Below are 12,642 nucleotides of genomic sequence, written 5' to 3' on the forward strand. Positions count from 1 at the left end.
TACACGATTGGTGGGGTGGGGGAGTCCCTGACATCCTAGACCCATAGGGGAAGGAATGCAACCTTGCTGTTTTTCTGATGTCAGGCTGGAATAAAGTCAAACAGCCAGTCCCTGGGTTATATTTGATCAGCAAAACCTGGACCAGCTGCTGGAAGGGAGGAGGTAGCCCAGGAGGCCGCAGGTAATGGAGAGACAACAGCTGAGCTGGCAGCAGCCAACACGGAGCAGCTGGGAAGAGGGACAATACCTGCAACAGCACTGGCAGGGATAACAGAAACAGAAGTCTACTTCTTGTAAGGCACAAGGATGACACACTGCAGGGCAGAAAGGGACTGGATTGCACCTGGGAAGGTCCCACGGTTCCCAACAGTAGCCCACCGAGCCTAGGCAGCCTCCGCAAGGCAGCACAGCTCACGGAGCTGAACACAGAGCTGCAGTCGTGGGTCCTGCTGCTCCAGAGCTGCAGCCCAGGCTGAGCCCATGACTCAGACTAGTTCTGCCAATTAGCAGCCCCATTCCTTACTAATTAAGGAGCAGAGCCCTCAGTCTGCCAGCAGCTCTGCAGAATAGCAGTATCAGGAAAAGGTTTGTGCATTTTAAATCGTCTAATCTAAGAGCAGTTTGTCACTTCTGGTCACTGATGTACAGCACTGCTTCCCACCCCTCTTTCACCTCCCCCTCCCATCTGCTCTGTTCCTCTCTCCTCCCCCAGCTTGGCTGCTGTACAGCTTCTCTTCTCCCCACTCTCCTGCACACGTCCCACCTTCAGATATCCCCCAGGAAATGCCTGGTCCTTGAAGGTAATTCTTGCTTTTCTCAAAGGAGCAACTACCCACTACAGCAACCGCACCAGCTCTTCACCATGAGAGTGGAGGGAGTGAACCCCCAACTGTTTTCCCATGCCTCAAGGCTGCCCTTTGCCATAAGCACAAGGTGCACAGAGAGGAGGCGAGGATGCGTCCTTCCAGACTTCACTGCAAGCTCTCTCTGGGCTCAGTTTAAGATGAGCTGCTCCCTACGATTCTACCATGGGCAGTGGAGTCGCTGCCCTCCCTCAGGTGAAGCAACAATCCTACAGAGTTTGCAACCACCTGGGAACTTCTCACCAGCCCTGAAAATGCACACTAAAGTTCAGTTCATAAAAGCCAGCACCGCTTCCATGCCTTCTCTATAAGCTCTTCCCCCCCTAAAACTTGAATTAAAACAAATCATTCCCTAGAGCACATTACTCACATGGATATCTTCAGATGTATATTCCCTGCCTCTGAACATTCCTGATACATCACAGCAAGGCTGGCTTTCCCACATCTTCTCTGTAGCTGAAAGGATGGAGGCAACAAGGCCTGTGCAAAAACCCAGACTGGCCCTAGCAAAACTTCCACTGACAAGCTAGCAGCTCCAAACTGAGAAAGTGAAGAGCTATCCCTGCCCTGCCCTCAACTTGGTTATTGCTTTGGGTCTCCTCTCCCTCTTGCCACCAAATATACAGTGAGGCAGCTTTCTTGCAGCTCCTTCCCTCTCTCAAATTTGGCTGATGGCTTCAAGGCTGAAGCTGGGCTGATGGACAGCTGAGCGGCATTCAAGGTCCACAGAAGAGAGCTCAGGGCCTCAGGAAGCCACGAGGATACAGCAGTCTATCACACAGACGCCAGCTCCAGCATCCTGCCTCCAAGCAGACACAATGCAATGCATTTTGTAAAAATCTCAGATGAGAGCCCTGAAACAGTATTTCTTTTTCAGTGTTTATTATGCATAATTTGGGATTACGTCCAATACCTTTTTAGAATCATAGAATCATTTAGGTTGGAAAAGACCTTCAAGATCATCGAGTCCAACCATCAACCATGCCCACTAAACCATGTCCTGAAGTACCCTGTCTACTCACTTTTTGAATACCTCCAGGGATGGTGACTCAACCACTTCCCTGGGCAGCCTATTCCAATGTCTGACAACCCTCTCAGTAAAAAAATTTTTCCTAATATCTAGCCTAATTCTCCCTTGCCTCAACTTGAGGCCATTTCCTCTTGTCCTATCTCCAGCCACCTGACAGAAGAGACTGGCACCCACCTCACTACAACCTCCTTTCAGGTAGTTGTAGAGAGCGATAAGGTCTCCCCTCAGCCTCCTTTTCTCCAGACTAAACAACCCCAGTTCCCTCAACTGCTCCTCATCAGACTTGTGCTCCAGGCCCCCCACCAACTTGGTTGCTCTTCTCTGGACACGCTCCAGCACCTCCATGTCTTTCCTGTAGTGAGGGGCCCAAAACTGAGCACAGCACTCGAGGTGCGGCCTCACCAGTGCCCAGTACAGGGGACGATCACCTCCCTGCTCCTGCTGGCCACACTATTTCTGATACAGGCCAGGATGCCGTTGGCCTTCTTGGCCACCTGGGCACACTGCTGGCTCATATCCAGCCGGCTGTCAACCAGCACCCCCAGGTCCTTTTCCACCAGGCAGCTTTCCAGCCCCTCTTCCCCAGGCCTGTAGCACTGCGTGGGGTTGCTGTGACCAAAGTGCAGGACCCGGCACTTGGCCTTGAACTTCATACAACTGGCCTCAGCCCATCCATCCAGCCTGTCCAGATCTCTCTGTAGAGCCTTCCTACCTTTAAGCAGATCGACCCTGCCTCCCAACTTGGTGTCGTCTGCAAACTTGCTGAGGGTGCACTCGATCCCCTCATCCAGATCATCGATAAAGTTATTAAACAGAACAGGGCCCAACAACGAGCCCTGGGGAACACCACTTGTGACCCGCCGCCAGCCGGATTTAACCCCATTCACCACAACCCTCTGGGCTCGTCCATCCAGCCAGTTTTTCACCCAGTGAAGAGCACACTTGTCCAAGCCATGAGACGCCAGCTTCTCAAGGAGTATGCCATGAGAGACAGTGTCAAAGGCCTTGCTGAACTCAAGGTAGATAACATCCACAGCCTTTCCCTCATCCACTAGGCGGGTCACCTGGTCATAGAAGGAGATCAGGTTGGTCGAGCAGGACCTGCCTTTCATAAACCCATGCTGACGGGGCCTGATCCCCTTCTTATCCTGGACTTGCCATCTTGCCACATCCTTGACTTCAATAATTCCCTGCCATGTGGAGTTCTACCATCTATTCACACGTTATATGGAAACTTACACTTTTTAATCAATCTGTCCCATCGCTGTGAAGCAGAAAATCCCTTTTTCTCACAGTCAGAGGCAGAGGAACAGCGGAATCCAATCCACCTTCTCTGTCTCATCCATTATTTTCTGCTCTTTTGCCATGTCTCCCCCTATTTGTCATTTCACTAATAAAGTATTCTCAGAGTTGTCATTTCACTAATAAAGTATTCTTAGGTTTTTAAACTCTTCACGTGAGACATTTCCCTGGTGTTTGATCATCCTCAGTGTCCTTCCCTCAAACACCACACAGAAAGCGAGTGCCTCTGAGCGGGGATGCACTGTCAGCCAATCTGAAATAAGAGTGAAAGTGGAGAAAAGGGGGAAACAGCCCATGCAAGTAAGAAGTTGGGGAACGGTAAAGACGGTAGAGTCCATGTTTCACTGTGTTCTCTTCTAAAATCACTGGGGACAAAGACGTGCGCTAGTAGCAGCATCCAATTTCTAGATGGGGACAGCAGCATTGTGAATAACAACGGAGACATGCAGAAGTTTTTAATAAACATTCCTGGAAAGCACCCCTCTTGCATCACACTGAGATGCTGAAATGCTTTCCCCTATATTAGTAAATGGAAAACACGTAAAACATTTTAAAAATCAACAGGTCCAAGAGTTCCCACCCAGAGATCTGTCCAATAAAGTTTCTCACCAGCTGATACTCATTTTTAATAAGCCTGGAAATGTTGAGGAAATTCCAAAAGACTGGAAGGGTCAAAGCCTAAGCAAGGGTGATAGCAGGATTATCCCAAGTAACCATAGGTTGCTTAGTCTGACAACCCCACGGAAAATACAGAGTTTTTGCCTTCAGCTTTTCCAACTTAAAGATACTCTAGCTTTAATCATTGTCCCATGTCAGTCAACACGTGGAAAGAAGTCTAGTCAAAAAGACTTCTTCATTCTTTGCATCCAGGCATGAGAGATAAATAGGACAGTAATAGATTCTCATGGCATTGATCATATAGAACACAGTATTCTGATAAAAGTCAGCCCTTGAGGAGCAAACAGCAGCAAAGGGATCTCAAAATAGTTGTTATGAATGGGGAAAATCATGACTAATTGAGGGAGTTTCTAACAAAACTCTGGAGAGACAGGGTCAGTATTATTTTGTATTCTCATCAAGGACCTAAAATCAAAAGTAGTGCTGACAGTACTAGCAGATGCCAACATCTGGTAGATCAGTATGTACCCACAAGGATGAGACCATCAGAGCAATGTGGATTCCACAGCCCACTTGTTTGAACAAAATGGGATTAAAATACAGCCAAACTGAAAGGTCAGCTTCAGGGGAAGAGGAATGCAAGGAGCACTTCAAACGGAGGAATGTCTTCTGGAAAGTCAGAGACCTAAAGAGGATTGCAAACCACTGAACAGGAACTCCCAGGACATTTGGTTGCAACAAAAGCTGATGCATGTCTGGGATGTATAAACAAGAGTAAGGAAGTTTACTGCCTACTTATGCTTTGAGGTGTGAGAAAGAAGCCTTTCAGAGAAAACTGAAAAAACTCAGTCATTTTTGCTCTTCAGAAAGATAGCTTTTAATGCAAAAGTACTTGTGAAAATGTTAATGTCATTATGTAGATTTGCCAGAGCTAGGGCTGCCCTATCTAGGCTAGACACTGATAGCAGGGGGATCACAGCAGCATGTGGCCCAGCATGGGCTGCAAACCTCACCTCGGTCCCTGCATGCCCAGCTAACTACACCCTGCTGTGAGGATGCCGCTGCCAGCAGTACCGAGACCACTGCTCTGCTACCTGCTGTCTCACCTTTGTCAGGAACCCAGAGGAAACCCGGTGCCAGAGAATAATTTCTTGCAGACAGAGAAGTTATTTGGGATGAAACAAGTCTCATGAAGCAGAAGAAAAGTAGGACCCAAAGATGGATGGAGCTGCCAGACACTTGAGAAATGAAGCAGGATTTATTTTAAAGCAAGGTTGTGTAAGCACTGGAAGAAACTGCAAAAAGCGGGGGATCCTCCAGAAATAAGAAGCTTTTCCAGAAAGTGTGATTCAGCCAAATCTTAATCATTGGCTCAAGACGCAGGTAGCAGGAATAAACAGGACTAATACACAGCCCTGGTCCGAACCCGAATTTCCCCCTTCTCATCAAATACCGGATCACTATCTATGAGAGGCCATGCCACTGGTTCACTTATTACAATAATTATTGTGTTTATAATGACTGGACCCAAAAGTCCCCCGGACGCTGTGCCAAGTGGTGCATGGCAGACAGGCCCTCCGTAGGTGTCTTTCCTGGGACTTGGCTCTACAGCACTGCTGAACTGTGTGTAAGCTCAGATGGAAACACGGAGACAGAACCGCAGAGCTTAGGGTAACTGGAGGATAACCAGGAAACCCAGACTCACAGAAGTTTCAGTCTTAATGATGACATTTAAATAGCTCGCACATTTTCCTTAAAGCAAAATGGGAAATAAGAAATTGCGAAACATTTGCGATTATTATGTTAAAAAAAGTGAGGCAAGAAGTGAAACCAGAGCAGTACGAGGTGGTTTTGGAGGCAGCGATGGGGCAGCTGCAGGCTGGCCCAGGGAGACTCGGCTCCCCTTCACGTGGGGGCTCCCATCCAGCGCCTGCGCCAGCCCACCCTCGCTCTGCTGATAGGATCTGACAAGGTTGCAGCTCACACAGCCTGGCTCCAGATGAATGCCCTAAGGAGGGAGCTAACAGGACTCCCTCTCTTCCGCCAGACACTTCTTCATATCACCTTTGGCAGAAGAGCTTTCTTCCCTGCAATTGCTGCTCCAGACCAGGGCAGCTGAGCCCTTTTGCCCTTCATCTGCCTCTCTATTGCTCTGAATGGCTTTGGGGAGATGCAGCTGGGATGGAGGATCCTGCACGTAGGAACACCAGCCCTATGCATACGTTCAAGGACAGTGGTGCTTCTCTTTAGCTGAACTACACAGACTACTTAAACAGAGAGGGCTTGCTCTGGTTGGTATTGACTCAATGAGCATTATATATGCAGCATGGATGTAACAGACAGCATTTCTCTTTCTCTTTCCAATCTCTCCAGATCCTGTTTTCTAAGAGGTCACAATATTCTTGGTAAACGGAGAGGAGATCATCAGGGAAAGTCAGTGAAGCACATGGTCCTCAGGGGAGGTGAGAGGCCTGGTGCTTCACGGAGCAGCCCCACTGCTGAAGGTGACACTCTATCCACCGTTTCTTTCCAAGACGGCATTTTCCTAAGCCAAGGGTTGTTAACACACGGGCACTCAGCTCACTGTTATCTGAAAAGACAGCACATCACTCATGGTCAGCGTCATCCAAGTCAGCTGAACCATTTCCTTCATCTCAGACAGGCGTCTCTGGAAGGATTCTCCAGGACATCCAGCCATGCTCCTCTCTCACAGGAACTCCACCTTCTCTCCACTGCAGGGCGTGTGGGGAGGGCAAACCAAGCTGTTGAGAAATCCAATCCAGTATTCCATGTATGAGCCCTCCCCACCCAGCACAAGCCGAGCTCCCTGGGGACACTGATTTCGGAATGATGCAGCCAGGCAGTTTCAACCAAGAGCTCAAAGCTGGGGAGAATCGCATGTGCAACCAAAAATCAGACCAGTTCTGTACCTGCTGCAGGAATCAGGCTCCACACTGCAAAGACGCATTCGCAAACAAGTCCCTTCAGCTCTTCTCCTCACCCATGGACTCTGCGAATGCTTACACACATACGTTTACACCAGGACTAAGGAGCCACACTGGAGGACAGCATGTACAGCTAAGTATCACGTGGCCGGCAAAGGGTCACAATCCGCAAACTAGCTGATGGCTTTGCGGAGTAGTCAGACACTTCCCAGTTGCACCAAGCAGTCAGCACACGCGCGCAGCAGCCAGGACAAAGCCGCCAGAGCAGAACAGACCTGGCAGAGCTGCTTGCTCCCCACCTCAGTTTGGGACCAAGCAAGCAGCTCAGATGCATGTATGGTGGCAACTCGGGTAGCCCTTGTACTCCTCCATGGCCTTGACCCTGAGACTCCCTGCTGGTCTGCACGTGTCCATGGGGGAAGTGGCTCCTCTCCCCACCTCCATGGCAGATGTCCCAGGCCACAAAGAAGAGATGGACTGTAGCCAGGGGAGGATGGGGGACAGTAAGTGAAGACCAGGCCGAGCTGTCAGGATGACAGTTCAGACCACCACAGCCATGCAGGACATGAGCACAGGACCCCCCCGCCTTTCTCTTCCTATGTCAGAAAGCTTAAGGACTTTGGGGGATTTATTTTACCACACAGATTAAAAGCATTGCGTTTCACCAAAAGAGCAATGAGAAAAACTGTTTAACACTTAAAATGCCAGCATTTCTAGGCCAGTGGCACATGAGCAGAAGGAGAATGGCATCTGTGACTCCACTGGATGCTGCTGCTCAGTGCAGGCTGACCGTGGGGCCATACGGGCTGGTCACTCCAACTGCAGAACAGAGAGGGACGGGATGGGAGAAGTGTCTCCTTTAACCCTGGCCACGACATTCCTGCTCCTCGGGGAGAATTGGGAGAGCGAGTCACATCCTCTGTGTCACCCCACATCCTGCCCACACTCCAGACGCGAAGGGAAACTATCATCCGTCACCCGTCACCGCACCACAGCCCTGGCCTCCAGGGCCCCTCCTCCCTGTCTGGGCACAGGACTCGCTGCAGCCGCCAAGAAAGGAGACGGCGGAGCGCACACACCATCTCAGCTCCTCTGCTCATACCCGACTGGAGCAAAGGCGTCATCCGTCACATCCCTGAGCCATGCTGCACACCAGACCTCAGATGGCAGAGGCACACATCTTTGTGCTGTACCACTTGCGGAGGATGAAGGCTTTCTAATCTGGCCTGCTTGGGATGCTGCAGGGGAAGAGCAGCGGCAGCACGCAACCCGCCAGCACACCGTCCCCAGGGCCAGCAGTCAGAGGAGGGCATGGCACATGAGAAGCCCTTCAGCAGCATCAAGCGGACACAACTGGCCAAAACTGTTCTCCCTTGGCAGAGCCAGGGCGATAAGTAGGTTGAACCCATCACTAAGCCACTTATCATAGATAAACTTCAAAGAATAGGAATTCCTTTGGTCTCCAGCATGCAGAGGGAGGCACCAGGGAAGCTGAGAAGACCCACGGCATCCCCCCCTAACCCCAGACACTGACCACATCGCTGAGTGTAGCATCTGAATTCTGCAAGCACAGCATGGGAGCCTGCTAAGGCAAGACCAACAACATGCTGGGGTTTAAGCTATTCATTGTAAGGGATGACATGCATCCCCTGGGACGAGCTTGGCTTCTGCTGCAGCAGTAAGAGGTGGAGCAACTCCCTTCTGCTCAGGCGTTGCCCTCCCACCAAGAACCCCCCATGGAGAAGGAGGAAGAGTGGCCAGGGTGCAGCAAATGCCAAACATTCCCGCTCCAGGGAAGCCACGTCCCCTGCTCCCACCCCCACTGCCTTTCCTGCAAAGCAAAGCTTGATGCTTTTCCATGTGTGCTTGTCCCAGCTCTCCAGCCTTGGCCACCTTGCTTCACCAGGGTTTAAGCCTGTGATTTACAAGAGATGTAAGACTCCTACAGAGTCCCTGGCTTCAGGGCTGCCCCTCAGCCCTTCCCTGGAAATCTTTGTTTCCCCAGATGACAGCAGAATCACGCCTGGACAAGCGGAGCTGGACAAAGCAGGCAGTTCTCTGTTGGGCGCTACTTGCCGAGACATGCACCTCTGGGCATCCCCTCTCCAGCCTCCCATTCCCATCAGGCGCTTCAAGCTCCTCGGCGGCTACTCCTGTTGCAAGAGGCCAGGAGGTGCCTCGTGACAGAGGCGTGGGCATAAAGGCTTCTGGTGAAATGGCCCTTTGGGAAACCCTGCCCTCCATCTGATTAGATACAGGCGGCCCAGGCTTCCAGGAGCAGCAGGTTAATCAGTTAATGGCTGAAGGGATCCTGGGCGATGTGCTGCACATGTCGCGGGGCAGCCCGAGCCACACAGCCCCGGGGACAGCCACTCCTTCCTCGCCAGGGCCGGATCTGGGAAAACATCTGTTCTGATAAAGAAAGTGCTTCACCAGGGAGGGGGCAGGCCCGAGCCCACCAGCTGCTCCAGCGCACAGAAAATGGGCTGCTCCGGGGGGGGGCTGCCGGTTCCCCCGCCGCACCCAGGACACAGCAAGGGCCAGACACTGGGTTTAATGGCCTGGAAACCAACAGGGGGTCGGAGTGGGGGCGGATTTCTGATGACCCCGGCCCCAAACAGGAGACCTTCAGAGCTCAGCGGCAGACCTCAGGATGGCCCCGTCACCCCACAGCACCTGCGGTGCCCACTGCCAGTGCCACGGGCACCCGCTGTCGCCCACGGGGCCAGCAAGGGCTGCCCCGGCCTTGCTTGCGCCCACCTGCCCCTCACGACCGAAGGCAGCATCAGGCTGGGCTGGAAACCTGCGTGTGCTCAGGCAAGGAAAGAGGCAGAGAGAACTGGGGGGGGGGTCTGGTGCATGCACGGCACCGGGCCACGCGCATTAAGGCTGCGCATCGCTTTCCCCGCCCCGGGCAGCGCAATGCCCCACACGGCTGTTGTAAACCCACGTCTAACAGGTACGAGCCCGGCTCTGGAGGAGCCCGTTCTGCCCGCCAGCGTGAAGGTGACTGGGCAGGGGCAGCGAGGAGGCAGAGGGCCGAGGCGGACGCTCCCTCCGGTTCCACGCTTCCCGGCTCCTCACCGGCTCGGCTCTGGCCCGGTGCCACGTGCGGCGAGCCGAGCCGTGACATGCACGCACAGGCAGGAGCAGGCTCCGGACCCTTAAGTCGCTCCAGGGGATTAAAGCAGCATGCGAGCCGTCTCTGGGCAGCCATGACTATCATGCGACAAATCCTCTCCTGCGAGCAGCCCTCAGCCTGAATTGCTGGAACCGCACATGGCTCCGGCTCTGGCTCCCGTAACCCGTTCCGCTCCTCCCGAGGGCCGCCCGGCGCCGCATCTCAGCGCTCGACAAAAAAGTGCAGCCCGCACTGCCCAGCCCAGGGGGCAGCGGGGCCGCGGCGAGCCCCGCGGGGAGCGCAGCGCCCCGCCGCTCCCGGGGCAGCGCCCGGCGGCCCCGAGCCTGGGCACGGCATCCCGATGCTCGTCCCACCCCGGGACCCGACCCCGCCGCCCGCCCTCCGCCCGGCTCCCCCCCAACCCCGGGCCGGGAAGGGACGAGCGAGCAGGCGGGCGGGCAGGCAGTCCCCCCCCCGCCGCCGCTGCCGCTGCCCACCTGGCGAAGAGAGGCGTCCATCGGCGGTCTCGCCCCGCACGGAGCGCTGCCGGCCGGCTCTCAGCGCCGCATCGCCGCGGCCGGGCAGGCGCGACTCGCCGGCCCCGCGCCGCGCTGGCTCCGCCTCGCCGGCGGCGGGGAGCGCCCGCCCCGCCCAGCCCCGCCCCGCCCCGCCCCGCCTGGCTCCGCCCCGCCCCGCCTGGCTCCGCCCCGCCCCCGGGTTTGGGGTGCGGGAGGCACCGGCTGAGCCCGAGCGGCCGGTGCCACCCACGGACAGGCAGCGGGGACCACCTCTATACAGCCATAGCAGCCAAGTGCTGGCTTTGCAAGGACAACTGGTGTCATCTGGAATAGCAAACATTTCGGGTTTGGGGTCCATTCAGCAGGCCGTCATAGCGTGATACAGTGAGAGAGACCGTTAACAGGAATCCTGGTGGAGCTTCAAAGTTATGCCTCTCAGATCTGGAACAGCTGGCACAGAGCAAGAGGCTGGGTGAAGTTTGTCAAAAATTGCGTGGCCAGATCGTAGTCCACGAGTGCCCACACTGTGAGTGTGTTTCTTGCAGTAAGAAATCATTTCGTTACTCTGAAACATACAAGATCTAACGGGGGTGGGACAACAACCACACAAGTTTTGGGGTTTTGTTATTTTTGTCAGTAATGTGCTTTTTTAACTACTTGAAACAGAGAAGGTTCTGAGGGAGATGGCAGTATCTTGTCCAACCTCTGCCACAAGACAGAGCCACACCTAGGCCACTGTCTGACCTGCGATGACCACCCCCACCAGCCCCTGCCGCCTTCACTATCTGGGCCTTTTGGTAAGGTTTGCCAATATGTGAGTCGCTGTCAGTGTGTCCTTCCATTTTGATAGCGCGTCACTGAGAGCTACCCTGGAATCACTATCCAGCCTCTTTTGTACTTGTGCTGGATTAGCTTAATCTACACCACTTTCCCTGTCTTATGAAAACATCGTGCAAGACAGCGCCAGAAGCCTAACTACACTCCTTATCTCACATCTAATACTTCTATCCGCAAGGCCAATTACCTTGTTAGTGAAGGGGATTAGATCAACTCAACAGTGATGGGTCCTTGACAGTCCTCTCTGCAGCCACACATTTGTCTTCAGGCTGTTTCTGCCACAGCCAGCCTTCTCCCTGAGGGAGGACAGTTCCTCCTCCGCTATTGCTGCTTCTGCGGACCATTTTGACTGTTCAGCTTCTCCCTTCTGGGTGGTCACCAGGGGGCCAGGGAGCTCCTCACAGCCATGGGAAAGTTGAAGAGCACACCTCTCCTTTACCTCTTCTGCCTGCCTGCCTGCCAGAGGTCTCCACCAGCAGGCATCTCCAGCACCAGATGTCCCCCCCCAGACTTCTCCAGTGGAGAAACTTTGGCCATGGTTCCTGTCATCCAGGGTTGTGCGGTCCATCAAGGCATGACCCTCACAGCTGTATGTGAAGGCAGATCTGACAATGAAGTGGCAAACCAGCAGCAAACCTACTACCAGCAAACACAGCAAGCGATCCAAATGCACTCATCACAAATTCGGGGCCTTACCCTTGTTTCCCAGGCCAGGGTCCTTGTGAGCTCCCTTTCCCTTTCCCATTCATCAGCTCCCAGACACACACCGTGGAAAAAATTTCTAAGCCCATAACTGCTGCAGTTTTCAGCACGGTGACAGTGGTGCAGTACATGTATTGCTGGGCTGTAAGTGAGCAGTCACTGTTCCAGCCTGACAGACCTCCCCACAGCCCTGAGCCAGGGGGCTAAGAGGGCTTGGAAAGCCCAGGGCGAGGTAAGGAACCCACCTTTCAAAATACAAGGTTTTTAGTATTAAACTACTGTTGAGTGACACCTTCTAAGAGGGAAGAAGGTGGCTTGACCCCATCCTTAGAACAAAGGTGCTTTCCAAACTATCCAGGCAGTAAACGTTGGATTCCCCAAATGCAGCAGCAGTGACGGATGCTGTAAGCCCTGTGCCCCACCAGCCTGGTAGGAAAGGTGGCAAGAATCTTGATAAGAAACTCATGCCTGGTATTTCCTCCTTTCTGTTACAGGATTAAATCGCTAGTCCCATATTCATACATCCCAGCTGGAAACAGGGATGTCTGAACTGTCACCTAAATCTATTTAGGTGCTGCTCAACAGGAAGGGGTGGCTACCACCATCTGCTTCTTCACAGAGCTTTGGTAAGCAGGCGAGTGCTGACTTGCCATTGCTGGCTGCCTGGATGCTGCCACCACCACGTGTCTGGCTCCTCACCTCTGCA

The 12,642-nt window shown here is 53.5% G+C and overlaps 1 protein-coding gene across 1 annotated transcript in view; it reads right to left on the minus strand.

Annotated features, from left to right (window-relative positions):
• Nucleotides 1–10,452, minus strand: part of LOC142031695 (unconventional myosin-X-like) — a 95,778-nt gene extending 85,326 nt beyond the window's left edge. Inside the window, exon 1 of the mRNA XM_075029389.1 lies at nt 10,377–10,452. Within this exon, the coding sequence (XP_074885490.1) occupies nt 10,377–10,397 (21 nt within the window). The 5' untranslated portion in view covers nt 10,398–10,452. The remainder of the gene's footprint in view (nt 1–10,376) is intronic.
• Nucleotides 10,453–12,642: the final 2,190 nt, after the last annotated feature.

The sequence above is a fragment of the Buteo buteo genome, chromosome 5 (assembly GCF_964188355.1).
Source record: "Buteo buteo chromosome 5, bButBut1.hap1.1, whole genome shotgun sequence".
NCBI lineage: Eukaryota > Metazoa > Chordata > Aves > Accipitriformes > Accipitridae > Buteo > Buteo buteo.